The sequence below is a fragment of the Asterias amurensis genome, chromosome 1 (genome assembly GCF_032118995.1).
Source record: "Asterias amurensis chromosome 1, ASM3211899v1".
Taxonomy (NCBI): Eukaryota; Metazoa; Echinodermata; class Asteroidea; order Forcipulatida; family Asteriidae; genus Asterias; species Asterias amurensis.
Genome location: NC_092648.1, coordinates 22878515 through 22897316, shown reverse-complemented (window position 1 = coordinate 22897316; position 18802 = coordinate 22878515). Strand labels below are relative to the sequence as shown.

General features: G+C 38.4%; 2 protein-coding genes across 3 annotated transcripts in view; one reads left to right on the top strand and one right to left on the bottom strand.

Moving 5' to 3' along the window:
• The window catches only part of LOC139954236 (apoptosis-stimulating of p53 protein 1-like), a 56159-nt gene extending 48584 nt beyond the window's left edge, over window positions 1-7575 (bottom strand). The window contains exons 1-2 of one of the 2 annotated variants that reach the window (XM_071953958.1): window positions 7411-7575; window positions 1368-1515 (exon numbers count right to left, since the gene is read on the bottom strand). In XM_071953958.1, coding sequence (XP_071810059.1) covers window positions 1368-1515; window positions 7411-7434 — 172 coding nt within the window. In that variant the 5' untranslated portion in view covers window positions 7435-7575. Of the gene's footprint in view, window positions 1-1367; window positions 1516-6737; window positions 6814-7410 lie in introns of those variants that run through there. The other variant, XM_071953965.1, reaches the window with a different exon arrangement.
• A 775-nt stretch (window positions 7576-8350) lies between these two features.
• Window positions 8351-17233, top strand: LOC139940147 (DNA polymerase eta-like). Its single transcript, XM_071936427.1, has 11 exons — window positions 8351-8584; window positions 9041-9192; window positions 9949-10083; window positions 10390-10652; window positions 11113-11267; window positions 11711-11814; window positions 12310-12429; window positions 13178-13301; window positions 14119-14184; window positions 14806-14975; window positions 15434-17233. The coding sequence occupies exons 2-11, from the start codon at window positions 9059-9061 to the stop codon at window positions 16527-16529; spliced, it is 2367 nt and encodes a 788-aa protein (XP_071792528.1). The 5' UTR covers window positions 8351-8584; window positions 9041-9058; the 3' UTR covers window positions 16530-17233.
• The last annotated feature ends 1569 nt before the right edge of the window (window positions 17234-18802 follow it).

The window sequence follows — 18802 nt, the reverse complement described above, 5'->3', positions numbered from 1 at the left end:
AGATTCAAGGGAATCAAAATGTTCTCAAATCGTAATTGACCATCTGTTGTGCCAAATCACTTTAAAACAAATTCGATTGGAAATCTGGAATGGGAGGAAGTTCCTTGCAAAATTGATCTTACCTCACAAATATATATGCACTACCTGTTTTAAAATGTGCATCAATAACAATCTTTACCGGAACAAGTTGTGTTCAAAACAAGTTCGCAATGCGTCATAATTTCACTGGTACTAGTGGTGGGTAAGAACAAAAACACGATAGTTCAGTGGTAACTAGCTATATTTGTACTGTCATCACAATTAATTAACTGGTGTCGTTTGAAAGCTCGCAAAAGCTGTGAGATGAGAAGTAAACAATCCGCGCTCGTACAATTCTTCCTAAGGTATCTAGGTTGTCAGGGGGATCATGTAGAAGGGGCTTAATTGGAAGAGAAAATGATGGGGAAATAACGATTCTCATGGAATTAAATCTTTCAACTCCAATCTTCCTTTTCAACCCACACATCACATACTTCTTGGGATTGACTCAGGGATAATCTCAACAAAAATGTTAATCAAGCAGATTTTCTCAAGAGGCTAATCTGATAATCTTGAGGAAGATTGAGGAAAGATTAATTCCTTGAGAAAAGCAGATGACTAATGTAAACTCACTAGAACAGACAGGGAAGAACAATCACAGTTTCGGAATCTTGAGTGTTTGTATACATGTAGTACATTAGCTGCAAGTGTCTCATTTAGCCATCCAGCTATCCATTGCATGGGCCTAGGAAGGTTTATGGATGGCTTTGGACAGCCGGCCACCAGGATGGTCAGCCGGCCACAGTAGGGTGACTGCCGGCCAAATTTCAGAGAACTAAATCTCTGAGTTTGTCAATTTGAAACTGTTTTCCAAAACCAATAATAGAAACAAACAAAGAAATGACCTGATTGAAATCACCAAATGCAACTCTTTGTCACCTTTCTTGACAAACAAGAAAACTTAAACATTTTGAAACAATTTCTCTAAATATACTTATTCTGGAAAAATTTGCCACTTTTTCAATCCCAACTACGACTTACAACCTTCTATGACAAACAAGACAGACTTAAACATTTTTTTTATTTAATATACCAAAACAATTTGTGTGTTATACTGCTTTCTTCAGCCACTTTTTTGAACCCAAATGTGATTTGTCATGTTTTTTAAAACAAACAAGACAAACTTTTTGAACAATTTCTTTAATTCCTTATTCAGGAAAAAACTAGCATAAAATTTGTTGTGTGCTCACTGTTTTCTTGATTAAAATGAATGAGCAACCTCTCTCGATTAACTTTCAGACACCGATGGAATAGATAAAAACTTGTTCCAAAAAAGAAACTTTCCTTACCACAACCTCTCCACAGCTCTGCCAGGTGACACTGTTCCTCCCCGACCTCCCTACAGCAATCTACAACATCGCGGCAAGTCGTCTCAGGCGTGATGGGTAGCTCGGCAACCACGTCTGCCTTGTTGCTTAGATAGACATTCACAATCATCTACAGTCACAAGAAACAATAGTAAGGACAACTTATCAATTTTGGTTTCACCCTTACACCGATGTGTTTTAGCATCGTTAAATATTACACCCAAGCAGATCCTTGCCATTTGATGGAGGATTGTCTGTCACGTGTTAGCAAATAAAAGTACTATTGCACACTACGTCACTCACTACGTATTTTTCGTTCCATTCGGCGTGCATTTTTCGCTCCATCCGAAAAGTACTATTGCACGGTTCGTAAAAACATCACTGCGTGCGCATCTTTTTTAATGCATCAGTCTTACTCGAAGGCACACTATTTCGGCCCCTGCGTGTCTCAAAATAGCTGTACAGAACGCACACAGTCACTGTTGGATCCAACATTAACAGGCTGACCCAAAAGAAACGGGTGTAATTTCACATTCATAAGTTGTAGGCCTACGCTTTGTTTGTTTTGAAAGTTGTATCCTCCAATCAAAATGACAAAGATTTACTTGGATGTTAAATATAAAACAAATAATGAATGTTTATTAGTGCAATGGTGCGACTATGTTCATGCTTTGAAAGATGAGATGTTCTATTTAACGAGGCGGATTGTATAATACTCAGTACTTTCCTCGAGTTCTGTGAACAAAATCACAGGCAATTTACCCGAGTGGGATTCAAACCCACAACCTTTGCAATTCTAGAGCAGTGTCTTACCAACTAGACCTCCAAAATTGCACATCTTAGATAGATTGGAGAATGATAATATGCCCAAAAGCTCAGGATAAAGAGAATTATAAAGAATTTATGAAGAGCCTTTCTTCATACAGCGGATTTAAATAGGTTAAAAAGACTGTAAAAATGGCAACAAAAACATCATCAACATAATGCAGCAATAACTTTGGTTTATTGAAGCCTCCCATAATTTGTTTTGATAAAATTGTTGATAAAATGTGTACTGAAAATAATGATAACAATGAATAGTTAACAGAAGCCAATTTCCTACACTATAATTGTCACTTTAAACCTGCCTCTTTTTTAATTATCGTTAATCATACCTGCTCATTTTACTCATATTGCTGATAAATCATATGAATTGTTCTATACAAAATGTGCAGTTTTATGTTTTTCAGTCAACTTCAGCAAATAATAAGCAGGAAGCCAATAAACACCATACCATTGTTTTGTGCAAAATTTATTGCTGCTCAAAATCATAAAATTAAATGAGTAGTAATTTTGTGAGCACGTTAAAAAGTGTAGCATTTCAAATTTGCAGCCTGATATTTTCGCCGAGTGCATTTGGTAGGCTGTAACTCAAAACACATTATAGGACAGACATTTTGTTGAATTTTTGCAACTTATTTATCTTAAGTTCCCTCAAGATTTTCAGCAGCATTTGCCTGAATTTTTTCCAGTGACTAGCCAACAGCACCAGTTTAATGCTATATATACAGTTCACTGGTATCTACATGTATCAGCTTTTGCATTTTTGTTCATATCCAATAAGATTGCTTTTGAACACTAAAATAGCCAGCTGGACCACTTAGCAAGAATTTTGACTGGTCTTTAGTTGTTTCGAGTGGCATTTGGGCAGCAAACATCTGTTTCGGGAGAACGCTGATTAAAGATAATGGGTTCAAAAACATAATCCAGAATTTCACACAATAACAGAAAGGTTTTAAAAGAAAACTTTACAATAAAACTGAATGAAACGGTCTGTAGTCTAACTATGTTTCATAATTGAATGCCAACTTGTGTGTACCAATTTTCTGTATACTCAGTACTTTGCAAAGTCTGGTAAAAAAACAAAATCCACATGCATATAGGCATATAAATAAGTGGGATTCAAACCACGCCACTAGACTACTAATTTATTTTAGCAGCGGCTACCGTAACAATTCTAATACATGTTAAAATTGTAGGGTAAAGAACATTTTTTGTTTGCAGTAAGCACTGTATACTCTGTGCTTTCCCCAGTACCTGATGCAAGAAAATTAGAATTCTCTGAATTTATACCGTTTTAACATACATGTTTTTAAAAACTACAGATTCAAACTCAGCTTGTAGTCCCACTCTGCACTACTTCCCCGTTTGTGACCAATGCTACATGTATGACATGTGTACAATTACATGCAAAGTATAATTAATAGATCTTGATTGTTCAAAGTACAGTGCACTGGATCGTACCATGGATTGGAGGTAGAACCTCTATGATCGTACTATCACATGTTTATCATTTTACTACACAGAGAATTTACATCTCGAATTCAAAACACAGGATTGCTGCGCAGTTCATGGACTCACTGTACATGTCATATTAGTCCTTGGGCACAACATGTACTGTTTGTGTGATTACCGCTTTTTCATTCAATGGAGATTTAAATGTCAACAAAGCTCCATATATTTTACACGGTAGACCGCACTTTGCACTGCTGTATGCAAAATAGGCTAGTATTTGTGGGAGGTGTGGTGTGTGGGTACTGATCCACAGTACAGCATGAATATATGAACCATGCACAATCTAACTGACTATAGGAGGCCCTCTCTGAATTGGGGGCTACAGCTACGGCTACAGCTAGATTTCCATGTCATCATGCATTGAAGTATAGTACATCCTTAGCAATACGACGTGTACAGGTGTAATAGAATACAATAGAATGATTTTTTTTTTAAACCGATATTTATATAAATTATAAAAACCAAGGCCACTGTAGTAAAAAATAACAACTTTAGAAAAACTTATTATATAACTTGTTTTCTTCTTGATTCAGTAAAAACCAACTGCCACTGAAAAAAACTGACTGCAACTATTAACAAAATATATTTTCAACCCAAGCTTCTTAAAATTAAAAGAATAATAAAATGTGAAAAGGATGATCAGGAAGCACTTGTCAAACCCCAAATACTGTATGTTTGTATCAAAGCAGATGTTTCACTTAAAAGGAAATTTTTGTGGGAAGGCCTCTAATAGATTTAGCAAATAAAGAAAAAATTTAAAGTTTGACATGCCAGTAAGAATATGAACAGTAGTCATTGTCACGCATGACTAGCCTGATTATTAAGCGCAATACAATGCCATGAGTTGAAACAAACAAGGGGCGATCATCCATGCCCTGAAATTCTGCTCCATGTATTTTCTGATGCAGTCATCCAATATAGATACTGATTTACTGTCAACCATGGTTTTAAGTAAGCAGTATTACAGCTAATGACAGCCCAGCTGTAGATTTGTATTGATGAGTATAACATGAGCTGTCAGCTGTGTATCAAAAGATATGCCTTCTACAAATAGTGTATATTTTGTAGGAAACGACTCCCTCTGAAGTAACGTAGTTTTTGAGAAAGAGGTAATCTCTCACTAAAATATTAAAAGACTCTTAGCTTCGTATTCCTATCTGAAAGCACACAAATTCGTCCAACAAGGGTGTTTTTTCTTTCATAATTTTCTCGCAACTTCAAAGACCAATTGAGCCCAAATTTTTACTGGCTTGTTATTTCATGGTTATGATGGGATACACCAAGTGAGAACACTGGTCTTTGACAAATACCAAACATGTACAGTGCCTTTAAATGGGGAAAAACAAATGTGCGCAAAAAGTTAAATTTGAAACTCTAATCATGAACAGAGTACCCTATCTTATTAAAATATGATCACTTAGGCCGTGTCCGAAACGGCGACTTCGGCTACAGCTACGGCTAGATCGCATGCGTCTGCTATTCTTCAACACTGGTAGACCCGCTGATCTAGACGTAGCTGTAGCCGAAGTTCCCGCTTCAGATGTGTCAGGAGAATTATTCAAGGAAAATCCCCACAGTCAGGTAGGGACTGAAAACCCAACCCACATGTTTTGCCCCCGGCTTGATTAGAACGAACCCGGGTCCTAGAGGTGGGAGGCAAGGAAAGATACACCAACCCGACCACCATTCCCTTTAACATTGTAAGGAATTCACTTTAAGTCATGCTTGATCAATGATGGATACAAACAAATTTACAAATGACACCAGTGATAAGGAATGCAATCAAATAGCCTGAGTGTCAGTTTATCATTTCAAATCATCCTATCAGCAGAGTTTATTTACGTTTGTAAACTGAAACCACGGAGGAATCTTCCTCCATCCAGAGGAATCTTCCTCCATCCATGCTGAAACTGACCGTAGTCTGGTCAGCAACTACGGTGTAACTACCAATTCTAAACCCATCTGACATCCAATAAATTTATAGTGTACGTTTGTTTGGTTTATTGTAGGCCTATATTATGTGTACACAATATGTCTACTAATGCTGTCTTCATAAATACCTCAGACAGTTTGCTATTCCTATCGGTGGAGAGTGCGTCACGTGGGGGCGTTTAAACCTTTGATAATGACCAGTGTTTATAACCGGTTGTGAGCGGAGACTCCGCGCTAGTCTTGATGCAAGACATTTCTTGTTACGGGCGATGCAGGCGCTGTCGGTGAGTTGGCCGCGCAGCTGTGTGTAAAAGGAAAACCAGAACGTAGGCACCAAGACTATACCCGCATGCGCACGAACGGAACCAAAAACTGTCGGAAATAGGCATGCAACACACGGACTTCGTACATGTACATGTAACATGTGCATACCATGTGGAGGTAGAAACATACAGAGCTCAAGCACATCGGAAACAGATAAGTTTTACAGAGTTTTACTTTATTACGCCTTTTAACCAAAAAGGTATTTATGAATGGGAATAAAAGGGTAACTACCCTTGTTCTTCCACAGCTGTTTAAAACCTTGCAGGGTGAGCTTTGAACAATGTCACACATAGCTGGCCTCTGTATCATGGAGGTTAGTTTTAAGACTACAAAATGTACATTGTTCTGAAATGGAACCATTTATGTCAGGCCTGGTAACTTGTTCTTTTTAATTAAGGCATGGAGGTAGAAATATTTCTACCCCCATCAGGGGTCGAAATTAAGTGTATTTCCATGGTAGTCAGCAGGGCTAGTGACCAATAATTTTTAGTAGCCCTGATTAGATTTTGGTAGCCCGAAAGACACATTATGTCCCGCGTCACGGCTCAAACTTTACAATACACCAATAACATAGTTCTTTATTGTTTGTGATGATGATTTTTGCATTATTTTTCCACTAGCCCGTCGGCTATCAAGCTGGAAAAATGAGTAGCCCGGCTGTAAATCTGGTAGTCCCGAGCTAGCGGGCTAGTGGCAATTTCGACCCCTGTCCATGATAATTAAGGGGAACACATTCTTTTCTTGAATAAAAGGACACCTAACTTGGATATTTAAATTTCTGTCGGGATCATTTCTAGGCCAGGGCACCAGTCAACCACAGGCAATCACCAGGGGCATGTGTTGAGCTGTTTCCTCTGTGAAGTTTCGTGAAAACTATAAAGGAAAAGTTTCTGTATGGCGCCACCACTTTTTCATTCGATATGAAATAATATAGTATCTAATTTACCTCAATGAGATATCCCTTTTTGTAAAAATGAGTGAAAAGGTGGTGGCGCCATACGGAAAGTTATCCACTATAAAAATAGAACTTAGAAGGCTGATTAAAAAATCAAGTTATTTGATTTTGAATGATATTTTTAAATAATAAAATAAAACTCTTTTTTAAAAAGAATGACCTAAAAATAAAAAGTCAAACAATGTTAAAACTCGGGAAGCTCTGCAGTAACTTTGAAAGTTCCGCCATGAAACACCAAAATTAAGAGATGGAATAGTTCACCGACTGTCAACGCACGGTGTAGATTGGATCGGATGGATAGACAGCCGGCCGGTCACCGAATTTGTGGTTGATCATGTGTTGTGTTTTGACTCTAGTGCGTTTCCAAACACTTGTTGTTGAGCATGTTTAGAAAGGAAAAATCTGCCTGATTATGAAAAATTGGCAAAACAAGAATACTTTCACAATAAAAACCAACTATGTTATAGTCTGCAGGCTTACCTGGGTACTTGAAAGATGTGCCATAACTACTAGAAATCTCCAAAATATCCCTTCATTTTGTATCAATTATCAGTCAGAATATACAGGTTCAACGTGTTTCCCAATGCAATGTGTACAATAATGCGCCACACACACAATCCGGATGTTTACCGTTTGATTACGCGTTTGCCCTATGATGAAGGAACAGCATTGACAATAGGCTGGTATCCAAACCAATCTTCATTCAGAAAACACACAAAGAGCGTGTACCAGCAAAGAATATGCGTTTTCACTATTCACAGGGCCTTTTCGAAACTGTGAATTTTGCTGCTGCTCTCCGGTAACACCGTGGCAGCGTTTAAATTCAATAACCCTGCCATAACCTTATTAATACGATGTACTCGTAGTTTCGCAAATTCCTAATAGATGGTTGATTGGAAAATCTGCTATCTAGATTTCGGTTTGACATAAGTTAATTAATCCATGGAAGTAGAAATTAATCGTTAATTTGCAGGGTTTATTTTAATTTAAATGCATTCCATTACAATTATTTGTTTATCCTACCTATTAAATTCCATGTGGAGGTCCATGGAAAATAGGTCAAGTGTTAGCATAGGTGAAAAACTAAAGAAGAGTTGTACACTAACAGCTGTGATGAGTCTAAATGTTTGCCCGACATAAATAAATTGTTTGTCTTTCTCCCCCCTTCCTCTTCTGAATTTATTGACAGACAAAAACTTACCACAAGAAAAATTACTTAGATCTCACAAACCGCACCTATTTATATTTCTCACACGAAAATACAACTATGGCTATATTTAAAAATTTAAACTCAAAACGGACCACAGTTAGTATAAAAGATTCCTATAAAAACAAACAATAATTTGATTTTGAAACTTGGAGATTCATCAAACGATGGGGAGAAATTTAATAAAATTTCAATTCCGTGTAATGACACATCAAAGGGGTATCTCCATCACACCTAAAACTGACAAATTTTAAAATTCAGTTCCCAAAATTCTGTACTTCAGCATTCAGAAAGTAGTGAGGATCCGCCCCCTCGAAATCTTCCATTTTGAAATTAACAACAGAGGGCGCTGTAGAGGTCAACAAAACTCAGAAGCTAGCTAGAGTTGTTTGCGGGAAAGTGGGAATTACAAAAGCTGAATTTCCCTGAAAATTGAGGGTGAAAGAGGTGAGTAAAACCAAAGACCAAGGAGTAACCGTGGTTTAAAAAACATCAGCGACTAAGTCTGGGCAAAGTCTTAGTACCATGGACATTTAAGAACAAAATTAAATCGCAAGATAAGCCAAGACTCCATGCAACCAATCCAAAAAAATGTTGAAAGTTGAATAACGTGATCGGCGATGCCACAGCCCCACTTGTGTGACAAAGGCAGCTAGTCTTGTCCACACAAGTGGGGCTAGCTAAAAAACTAAGGTAGTGACAAGTAGGATTCTTTTTCTAAATAATAAGTGGCATTTCGCTTTTGTCGTCCGTTTGTAGGAGGAATGTTGGATAGGGTGTTGGGCCGCAGTAGTTTTTTTTTCTGGGGGGGGGGGGGGGGACTGGGGGTAGAAATGGAAAACTGTGTTGAAGTTTTCTTTTTTTATATGTAACAATGCTTAAATTTGTTGATTTTGAATACAGGTAAACAGAATCACCAACATGCCATTGGCGGATAGAATAATCGCCTTAATTGATATGGATTGCTTCTACGTCCAAGTGGAGCAGCGAAGGAACCCTACCCTGAAGGGACAACCGTGTGCTGTGGTGCAGTACAACACATGGCAAGGAGGAGGGTATGTTTGTTTTAGAGGATCTACCCATCGAGAGAACTTGGCAAACTCCTACAAGGGGATTTACACGCCTAGCTTGCAAGAAATTGGCTTGCAACAGCCAATCTCTCTCAGACAAACATTGGTTTAACGATTATGATTTTGATTAAGTAAACTACATGTAGACACCATCAAAACTTATATTCTAGTCATTGTTAAATCAATGGTTAGCTTGGTGGGATTTGAACCCACAACCTTGTGATTGCAAGTCATGCAGTCTAACCATTTTACTGTCTAACATGTCTAAGGAATCCAGAGCTATAGACCATGTAACCTGTGACATAACATGTTTGTAAAAAGAGCAATAGACTGAGAGCCTGGACTTCCTGCAGGAAAAAGTTTTATTGGTCCAGTTCACCTGATGTCATCATCAAAATATTCTTAGATGCGCCACACTGGTGGGCAATGTCACTGTGCGTTATTCAGTTAAGTGTGCATTTTAGGCAATGCGGCGTTTACACATAAACCAACGTGGAGAGCGTGGCAACGTCACTGCGTTAGACTTGCGTGCAGGAGGTCAATACAGCTCACTGAAAGAAAACATTCTTATATTTTACAGAAATTTCTGATTTTGTATAAAATTTTGATCTGAAGAAAAGGGGCACATCTCAAAACTTGTTTGGCTTTTTGCATAATGTTTTGATTGATGTGTATATTTGATTATGAATTTTAAAGTCTATCTTCACCTTATTTAACTTGTATACTTTTTGTATGCATCAGTATTATAGCTGTTGGGTATGAAGCAAGAGCCCATGGAGTTACAAGACAAATGAGAGGAGAACAGGCCAAGGAGAAATGCCCTGATATCCAGCTGGTTAGAGTGCCTGTAAACAGAGGCAAAGCTGATCTCACAAGGTAAGATGGCTTAGTCAGGCCTTTTGCAATGTGTAAAAATAATATTCATTTATAAATACTATGGTGAGTTTGTGCACTCTGAGTGTGTTTGAAGACTGGTCACTTGCTATCAAATTGTTTTTGATAAGACTAGTTGAAACGATGCATGGTGGTCTGCATGTTGATGGCCAACAGGCGTTTTGTGCAGTACAAGACTAGACTAATCAACTGTTTAATGTATATTATTTTTGTGCTAAATTTCTAGAAAGAACCCTTCTTAAATCCGCTATAAACTCTATTGACCCTTCACCTTTGACCTCACTGTAGATACCGAGAGGCTGGAGCAGAGGTCATAACTGTTCTGACCACGTTCAGTAAGTGTGTGGAAAGAGCCAGCATAGACGAGGCTTACGTAGATCTGACAGACGTTGTTCACAACCGTCTGGAAGCGTTGGGCAGAGAGACTGTCAGTGTAGACATGCTGCCTAATACTCATGTTGCTGGATGGGATGGAAAGAGGAAAGATGAAGATGGGGAGGAGGAGAAGGTGGAGGAGGATGGAGGGACCATGGATACCCTCTCTCCTGAAGGTATGACCGTTATTAATGTGATGACTTAAGGGTAGCTTTTGGTATGATGATTTTCAAGCTAGGGTAGAGTAAGACAGAATCAAGGGTACAGTTGGAAGACAGTTCTGCACCAGTCATCAACATCAAATGAACTAAGGAAAGGGGGGAGGGCAAATAAAGCCCTTCATGGCAAAATGCAAACAAAAAATTGTAAGGAGATATACTGTTTTGCCATAAAAAAGGGATGAAAGTGTAAAAAAGAGCCTGTTATGATATTCACATTCATACATATTACGTCTTTGTAACTTTAAGGTAGGAAAACAGCCTCAATTTATCAAATACGACCTTATATAAGAAACCAACCTTTTTTTGGCTGTTTTGCAATGGAAATGTCGAAGGATTCTATGATATCAGGATAAGCTTTGTATGAATTGGCAATACAGATAATTGTCATAATTTGAATAATATTTTTCTTTCCTAGATGCTAGGAGAACCGGCACATTGCAGTGGTTGGACCAGCTTAGAGATATTCAAGACAGACGACTGGCAGTAGCAGCAGTCATCACTGAGGAAATGAGGGCTGCTGTGCTGCAACAAACTGGGTTTCATTGTTCTGCTGGTATTGCACATAATAAGGTATGATACAATAAGTATGGAATGCGTACATTTACCAGGATTGCTTGTGGGTGATTTCCTTAGCCGAATAGTCGGGCTGATTTCATGTAGTTTTGGGTCACACAAAGTGCGGATATACAGGGCCCAATTTCATGGAGCTGTTTAAGCACAAGAAGTAGCCAAGCATAACAAAATTATGCTTACCATAATTAGGTTATCAGCTAAAACTACTATGTCACATGTACAATTTGTGACTGGTATTCTGCTCATTTCTGCTAAGCAGTATTTTCTGCTTAAGCAGCTCTGTGGAACTGGACCCTTGTCTTTGACAACTCCCAATGTTGCACAAAAGGCTTTCAAAAATGATTGTGCAATTTTGTTCTTTCTCCTTTTTTCCACCATTATAGAGCCTGGTGATTTTGATTTTATTGTTCACAATTACTGATGATTGTTTTTTCTTACAGATGTTGTCAAAGCTCTCTTGCGGTCTTCATAAGCCGAGAAAGCAAACTATTGTTCCAAAGCAGAGTATACCGATGCTTTTCCAAACTCTACCCATCAGAAAAATGTAAGTCATCATATGTTTATGTTTGTTCCTAAAAGCTGACCTATAACAAGTTAATAATGACAACGCTTGTAATGGAGTTGTACACTTACATTTATATTTTTAAACCATTTACATTCATTTTCCTAAACGAAATTTGCAACTTCAATTTAACTGTTTCCACCGTTGTCAATAAGAAAACTGTAAAAGGAGCAGATGTCAACACACCCTCAAGAACAGTACACTGTAACCGGCCTTTATATAGTCAGAAAACCATAAAAACTATGAGGGGGTGGTTGCATACAAAGCAAAATATTAAACAAATTGTGGGCATTGGAAACAATGTACATCATTTTTGGGGACATTCCACTGACAGACAAGACATTCCACTGACAAACAAAAGGGATGTCAGTTATTCTTCCTGAATAGTGTCTGGGCTTACATTTTAAAGTAAAGTGTCAATACTGTCAACTTTGCTTAAACCTTGTGGTCCTTTCTTGATGGTTCTTTTATGTGCAGTCGTAATTTAGGTGGTAAGCTTGGCCATAGTCTAATGGAGGATCTGAATGTTGAGTTCATGGGAGATTTGTGTAAATACACAGAGAAACAACTTCAGAGTCACACTGGAGATAAGACGGGGTAAGTCAAGACTAGGGTGGCAGTTCAAATTGAAATTGAAATTGAAATGGTTTACTGATAAAAGCATCATTGCAGACAGAGGCCGGATTGAATCCCTCAGACTATAGAGACAGTGGCTTTTTTTTTTTTTGGGCAAGTCGCCTGACACACAAGGCCTGAAGCCACTTCAAGGTGTGGGTTATTTTTTTCCAGAGGCCGTTGCCACCTACTCCTAGGGCTGAAACAGGGTTAACCCCTTCACAGCCCATACGGATGTAGGCTTGGGTATGTCAAATGTTTCAGGTTACACTTTTGTATAGCAACCTCAAGATAAGCAAACCCTGGTACCGATGTGTCATACACATTCATTCAAAGCTGTGTATGGGCGTTCATCACCATAAGCTTGCCAGGAATCTTGTGACATGGCAACTGTCTCTATAGTCTGAGGAATTCAAAAAGCATACACTGTATGTATGCCATCCCTTCACTTGATAAAATGTTCCTATTTTTACACGGACCAAACATCATACCTGTAAACAGGAGGCAACATTTATGTCAAGTAACAAATCCAAACTGTGCCAAAATCCACTCAAAGAGTCAAAGATTTGAGTTTTATTTCTAATTGAGACTGCACTACAGACAAGCTTGACTTTGGAACAGCATCACGAAACAAAGTTTCAACTGAGAACAGTGCAAAGTAAGCACATCTTATTGAAGAGAATACTGCTGTGCTAGTTTTAATAAGTTTGTTCATATCTGCCGTTTACAGAGCCTGGTTGTATGGTCTCTGTCGTGGGATAGATGATGAGCCAGTTAAGGCCAGACTGCTACCCAAGTCAGTGGGTTGTGGCAAGACCTTCAGGGGTGTAATGGCACTGGACACAAAACAGAAGGTAGGTAAAAAAGAACTGAATAAAAAGTCAATGCTGTATATATACACACAGTTTGTCGAACTCGTAAATGAAGGACTTTTCTTTACCCGTCTGGACATAATTGTTCTTAGCACCATCCCCATTGGTTTTGTACAGGGTTTGGTCTATATTCTAAAGTGAAGATTGCATAGTCAATCTGGACTAGCCTTATCTGCCTTGAGCAAGTTCGGACAAGAACAAGCATCAACTATTGTTAGACTAACTTGACTAGACTGTTGTGTTTTCATTCGTGATACAAGTCTGCTGTAGTGAACTTTTTGAAACTATCTAACTGATCGTGGTTGCTGGCTGATTATCATAGGTTTTTTTTAATCCTACACTATGACAAAGTGTATGGGAACCATGATGTGTGGGAACAATCGACCGTAAAAGTGTAGCCACTGACTCAAACTAGCCACATTGGCACTAGATTATCAGTGAGCATTCGCAGCCATGGGTCGGTCATGGTTCCTTGTTCGAACTTCCTCCAATTTGCTCTTGTGAACCAGAGCAAATTCATGTCAGATTTGGTTACTGTAGCCGGTTAGCTTTGGCAGTAATGTTAAAAAAAAGTTATCTAGCAATAAATGTAGGCAAAATATCAGTTTCAATGGGGCTTTATGTCATGTTTGTATCAGACTGTATTTCAATTGGCGGCTGCAGCTACGACTACGACTGTTGCTAATGCTGAGGACGTCCCATACTTCAAAGCATGGCGACGCAGTAATCCAGCTGTAGTCATAGCTATAGCCACCAATTTAGACGGGGCCGTATACATTTATCTCTTTAACTGTTTCAGGTGAAACATTGGATCGCTCAATTGTCGGAGGAGCTTGCTGAGAGATTAGTCAGGGAACAAGACGTGGTATGCAAAGTCTTTCAATCTTTCAAATTGTTCAATCTTTCATTCTTTCAAACTGTTCACGTGCCAAGTGCTCGCACTTGCACTGAGAAAAAAACACCTCTTGTTTTAATCTACACTTCTTACACTCGACATGACAAAGAGTTGAGGCATAATCAATATTCTATTCTATTCTAACGAATTTGCAATTTGTTAAGAGCCTTTCTAAATGACTTTTAAACCATCACTGTAACAAACTTGTCTTGATAAAATATTGTACATGTACATGTATGTGTGTATTTTAAGTAATGTGTGCAAAGATGGAATCACCAATACACACCATACATTTCAAATGATTTGAACTCTGCAAAGAGGGATTCATAAAGGTCAGTAGTTCTTCATTGTACTGAAACCAGGGCCCTATTTCATACAACTATAAGCAGAAAACAATGCTGAACAATTTTCTTCTTAGCAAAAATTATCAGGATACCAGTCACTGATGGTTTATGTGACACAGTGTTTTTGCTGGTAATCTGATTCAAGTAAGCATAATTGTTCTGCTTAACTACACTTTGTGCTTAAGCAGCTCTATGAAATTGGGCCGAGTTATAAACAAGAAAACCTCTTTTTCTCCTTGTATTTTAGAACAATCGGATGGCCAAGTTGCTATCGATTCATATTCAGCAGTCTGGTAACCCGCCATCTAGCCTGAGTCGCTCCTGTGCTTTGCATCACCTAGAAGCCACAACAATAGCAAGAGATATTTTCTTGGTCATTCAGAGCCTGAATATGGCAGGCAATCAACAAGAAGACTGGTAGGCATAAATATAAATTTCAAACATAAGTGCAGCCAAATCCTAAATAATCCTCTTCATAAATGGGAGGGTTGTGGAGAATTTAGGCCCAAAGAACAATTGCTTATTACTGGGCTGGAAATACCAATCAAACTTTAGGATTAATCCTAGGACTTAGGACGAATTCAGTTCCATAAGCATACACGTTAGGACATGTTAGACCCATCCTAAGTTAGGACTAATTACTCATCCTAACTTGAGATAGGATTAATTAATCCTAGCGTTTCGTGAAATCGGCTGCTGGATTATGGGGGCTTAAGGTCACCTGTGGGAAAGTGGGTTGAGAAAGTAAGGGTTTATAAAAATTAAAAGTAAAGCAAGAAATTAAAATTTCTGGACCCATAATTTTTGTTTTTGCCAATCCTCAAGTGAAGTTATGTAATTTCAATTTAACGTTTTTTCTTGTGTTGTCCATTCAGGGTACCATCGATTACATCACTTGGTATATCGGCATCCAAATTCAGCGAAATACAATCTGGTAAATCAGGCATACAAAGACTTGATAACTTCCTCAGCGCTGTTGCAAGGCTGTCTGAAGACCAGCCCGGCACCTCATCTGCTACTGAAGATGATGATGATGACAATGATCCGGAGCATCAAGCTATCGTAGATCTCACAAGAGGAGATGGAATAAAGGATGGACAAAGTACAGACGATGAGCAAAAGGAATCGCAGGTTGTGAAGAAGTATGGCATTCAGGCCTTCTTTACGCCCAGAAAGGAACAGCCTTCAGAGGACAATGAAGAGAGTCCTGACACCAAGGGTCAGAGCCAGATTGTTTCTGGTAGAACTAAAGGAACCAGGAAGTCGGAAAATTCTGGTAGATCAAAGAAAGAATCTGCCCAAAAGAAGACGGCTGGTTTCTTTGGAAACTACTTCCAGAAGATGAGAGAGGCTGGGGAGAGCAATGATGCTTGTAAAACGGATGCCGCTAGCAGTGATAGTGACAGCATTGTGTTGGAAAGTAGTAAATCTGGAAGCTGTTTTGTTGAAAGTACAAATCAACTCCATGTTGTGGACAGTTCGAACAAAGGCCCGTCGACAGATTCAAAACCTTCTGATGTTACAGATCCAGCTGCAAAACACCAAAATAATCACCACTTAAAACAAACTGTGGAAACCCTTGAGAATGTCACAGATTCAGTCAATGGCTCAGAAGAATTGGAGACAAATACTCATAGAAATGAGCAACTGGATGTGCCCTTTGACCCAAGTCTGACCACAGACACAGTCCTATGTGAAAAGTGCAACAAGGTCGTGTCATCTTGGGATTATCCTGAGCATTTGGATTATCACTTTGCGGTGGATCTACAGAAAGAGATGGGATTATCTGAGATCAATCAGAGCGGTTCTTCTGGTACTCCTGATACTGGACAGAGATCCTCTGTGTCTGGGACAGGGAGCAGGAGCGGCAAAAGAAGGGCTAAATCGCATGGGTCTTCTGAAGGGGCCAAGAAGGCCAAAACAGATCTCTCACCAGGGTCAACGCTACATTCATTTTTTAGGAAGAAATAACATTTAAAAAAACAAAAAGTTGGCTTCATGATAGTATGAATAAAGCCTGTGCAGATAATAATAATAGTAATAATAATATTACCAAAACTTATATAGCGCCTTAATCTTATTGACGAGCTCTAGGGCACCGAACAAAAGGATCTAGTCAAAAACTAAGCAGGTACAAATGGACAAATTAAAAAAATAAGAACTTGAGTTATAACAATAGGAGTAAAAAGTCTTCAAAACATTCAACCTGTTAGTAATACATGTAACTGGATAACGACATCACAACCACATACAGCGCCCTCATACTGAAGTCAAATGAAGAAATTGTTTGGCTGATAGTTGTGCATGCATGTTGCCATTGTCTTTCCTCGGCAATGGCAGCGTTTGTAAGTGGTCAATTGCTATTAAGCCCTGTGTTTGTTGTATTGATTTACACTGTATTTGAGAAGTATCTTTGCATATTTTCTAAGTCAAGCTATTTTTCTATTCAATTAATATTGATCAATCAGTAAAGATTGTATTAAATGTGTATGGAATATGTACATGTAGGATGTTGATATTTTATACCTTAATATAGAGCCATTTATTGTACAGCTTTTGTAATGCAATCCAATACTGATCTTTGTAGATTGGTCAAGAAAAATATAGCTCTATGTTAATTGCTTATTTTCCCCTGAGAAAAAGGTAATGAGACGCGTTCGTTAAAACATGAAAGGCTCTGAACATTCAGCTAAGTTATTTTAGTCTTATGACTTAGGACAAATTACTTTTTGTCTGAAATATATAATGAATTTTGCAGTCCATGTCTCTCTTATCCGATTTCAGATTTGAAAAACAAAATTAAAGTGGGATAATCCAACTTTTCAAATCTTTAATTCACAGCAATGACTTGTACATAAATTGTTTATAAGTTTTTGTATAACTTTTCTCCAAATATTTTTTGTGCGGGTTCTAATAAATTCCAGTATGTTAAATCCTAATTAGATTTTTAAGTAATATCTTTATTAATAAACCTTACAAATGAACCTATGAAGCTTGTATGTTTTTCAAAGTTTTTTAACTGTCGTTCAAATTTCCTCAAATTAAGGTATTGGAGAAAATACTGATTATATTTCTACATGATGGTCATTTCAAAGTGCTCTTAGTTTTAAGACCAGGGACCAATTTCATAGCACTGCTTAGCGGTAAGCAAATTTGTGTGCTTAATGTAGAAAACAAAATTGCTACGGTGCAAGCGTATTTCACAGGTTAGCAGAAAAATTAGGTGCCCAGGTTCACCATCGATTTGTATTGTGACATTTATTTTCATGCAGTAAGCACCGAAAGGTTGGCATGCCTTTTCATATGTTTATGGTAAGCTGCGCTATGAAATGGAAATCGCGCAGCAAGAACAAAATCGGCCGCTAAGCAGCTCTATGACATTGGGCCCTGATGAACTGTTATTGAATTATGAGACCCATTTGTATGGCCTTTTTTCAAGGGAAAACACGTTTAGAATGAGCCCTTCAAGTTTACCACCTGCAGGTAGATCTAGGTTGACGCCCTTGGAGCAGGCCTCGCTCAATCGATCAATCCACTTGTAACATTGACACAATGGCTCTGATAATTGCCACACCCTTTTCAGGAAGACACACTATCAACAACAGGTGGAAAACCAATAATGCATTATTGCTTTCACATTTTCAATAATAAATCGGTCTTTGTCAGGAAAGCATTCTTGTTAAAGAGTTAACAATTCATTATCGTCCCTGTGACGAATGGTTACGAATGGTTAGCTTTGGCGTTGGAGGCGAATGCTAAACATCAAATGGCAAGACCACACAACTAACATCAGTGTGTTGGAGAAAGTTCACAACCCAAAAAGCTTAGTTAACATCATACTAAAGCAGAAGCTTGAGTATTTGGGCCATAATACAAGGAGAGACGGGGGAAATCTTGAGAAGCAGTGCATGGAAGGACGTGTTGCTGATCGTGCTGGAAGAGGAAGACTGAAAGCCAGATGGACTGACAACATTCGTGCGCTAAAAAAACATAACATGCATGAGCTAACGACAACAGCTCTGGACAGGGAGGCTTGCAGAGAGTTCGTTTCTTGGACCCCCACGAGACGGTGGACGCCCTAATGAACTAGAGAGAGTAATGAACATTGTACCCATGTTTGGAATTGCACACATTCATGTCTATGACCATTAAGATGAGTGTCACAAAAACAAAAAACAAAATCAGTAGTGAAATTGTGACATCAGACCAACACTTCTCCCACCACCAAATCCTATAAAAAACAT

Bases quoted from the DNA above. Each gene is read 5' to 3' on its own strand.
- LOC139940147 (XM_071936427.1), top strand. From the start codon at position 9,059: ATGCCATTGGCGGATAGAATAATCGCCTTAATTGATATGGATTGCTTC. The intron at 10,084-10,389 runs GTAAGATGGCTT...ACCTCACTGTAG, and splicing joins GGCAAAGCTGATCTCACAAG to ATACCGAGAGGCTGGAGCAG. The intron at 11,268-11,710 runs GTATGATACAAT...TTTTTCTTACAG, and splicing joins CTGGTATTGCACATAATAAG to ATGTTGTCAAAGCTCTCTTG.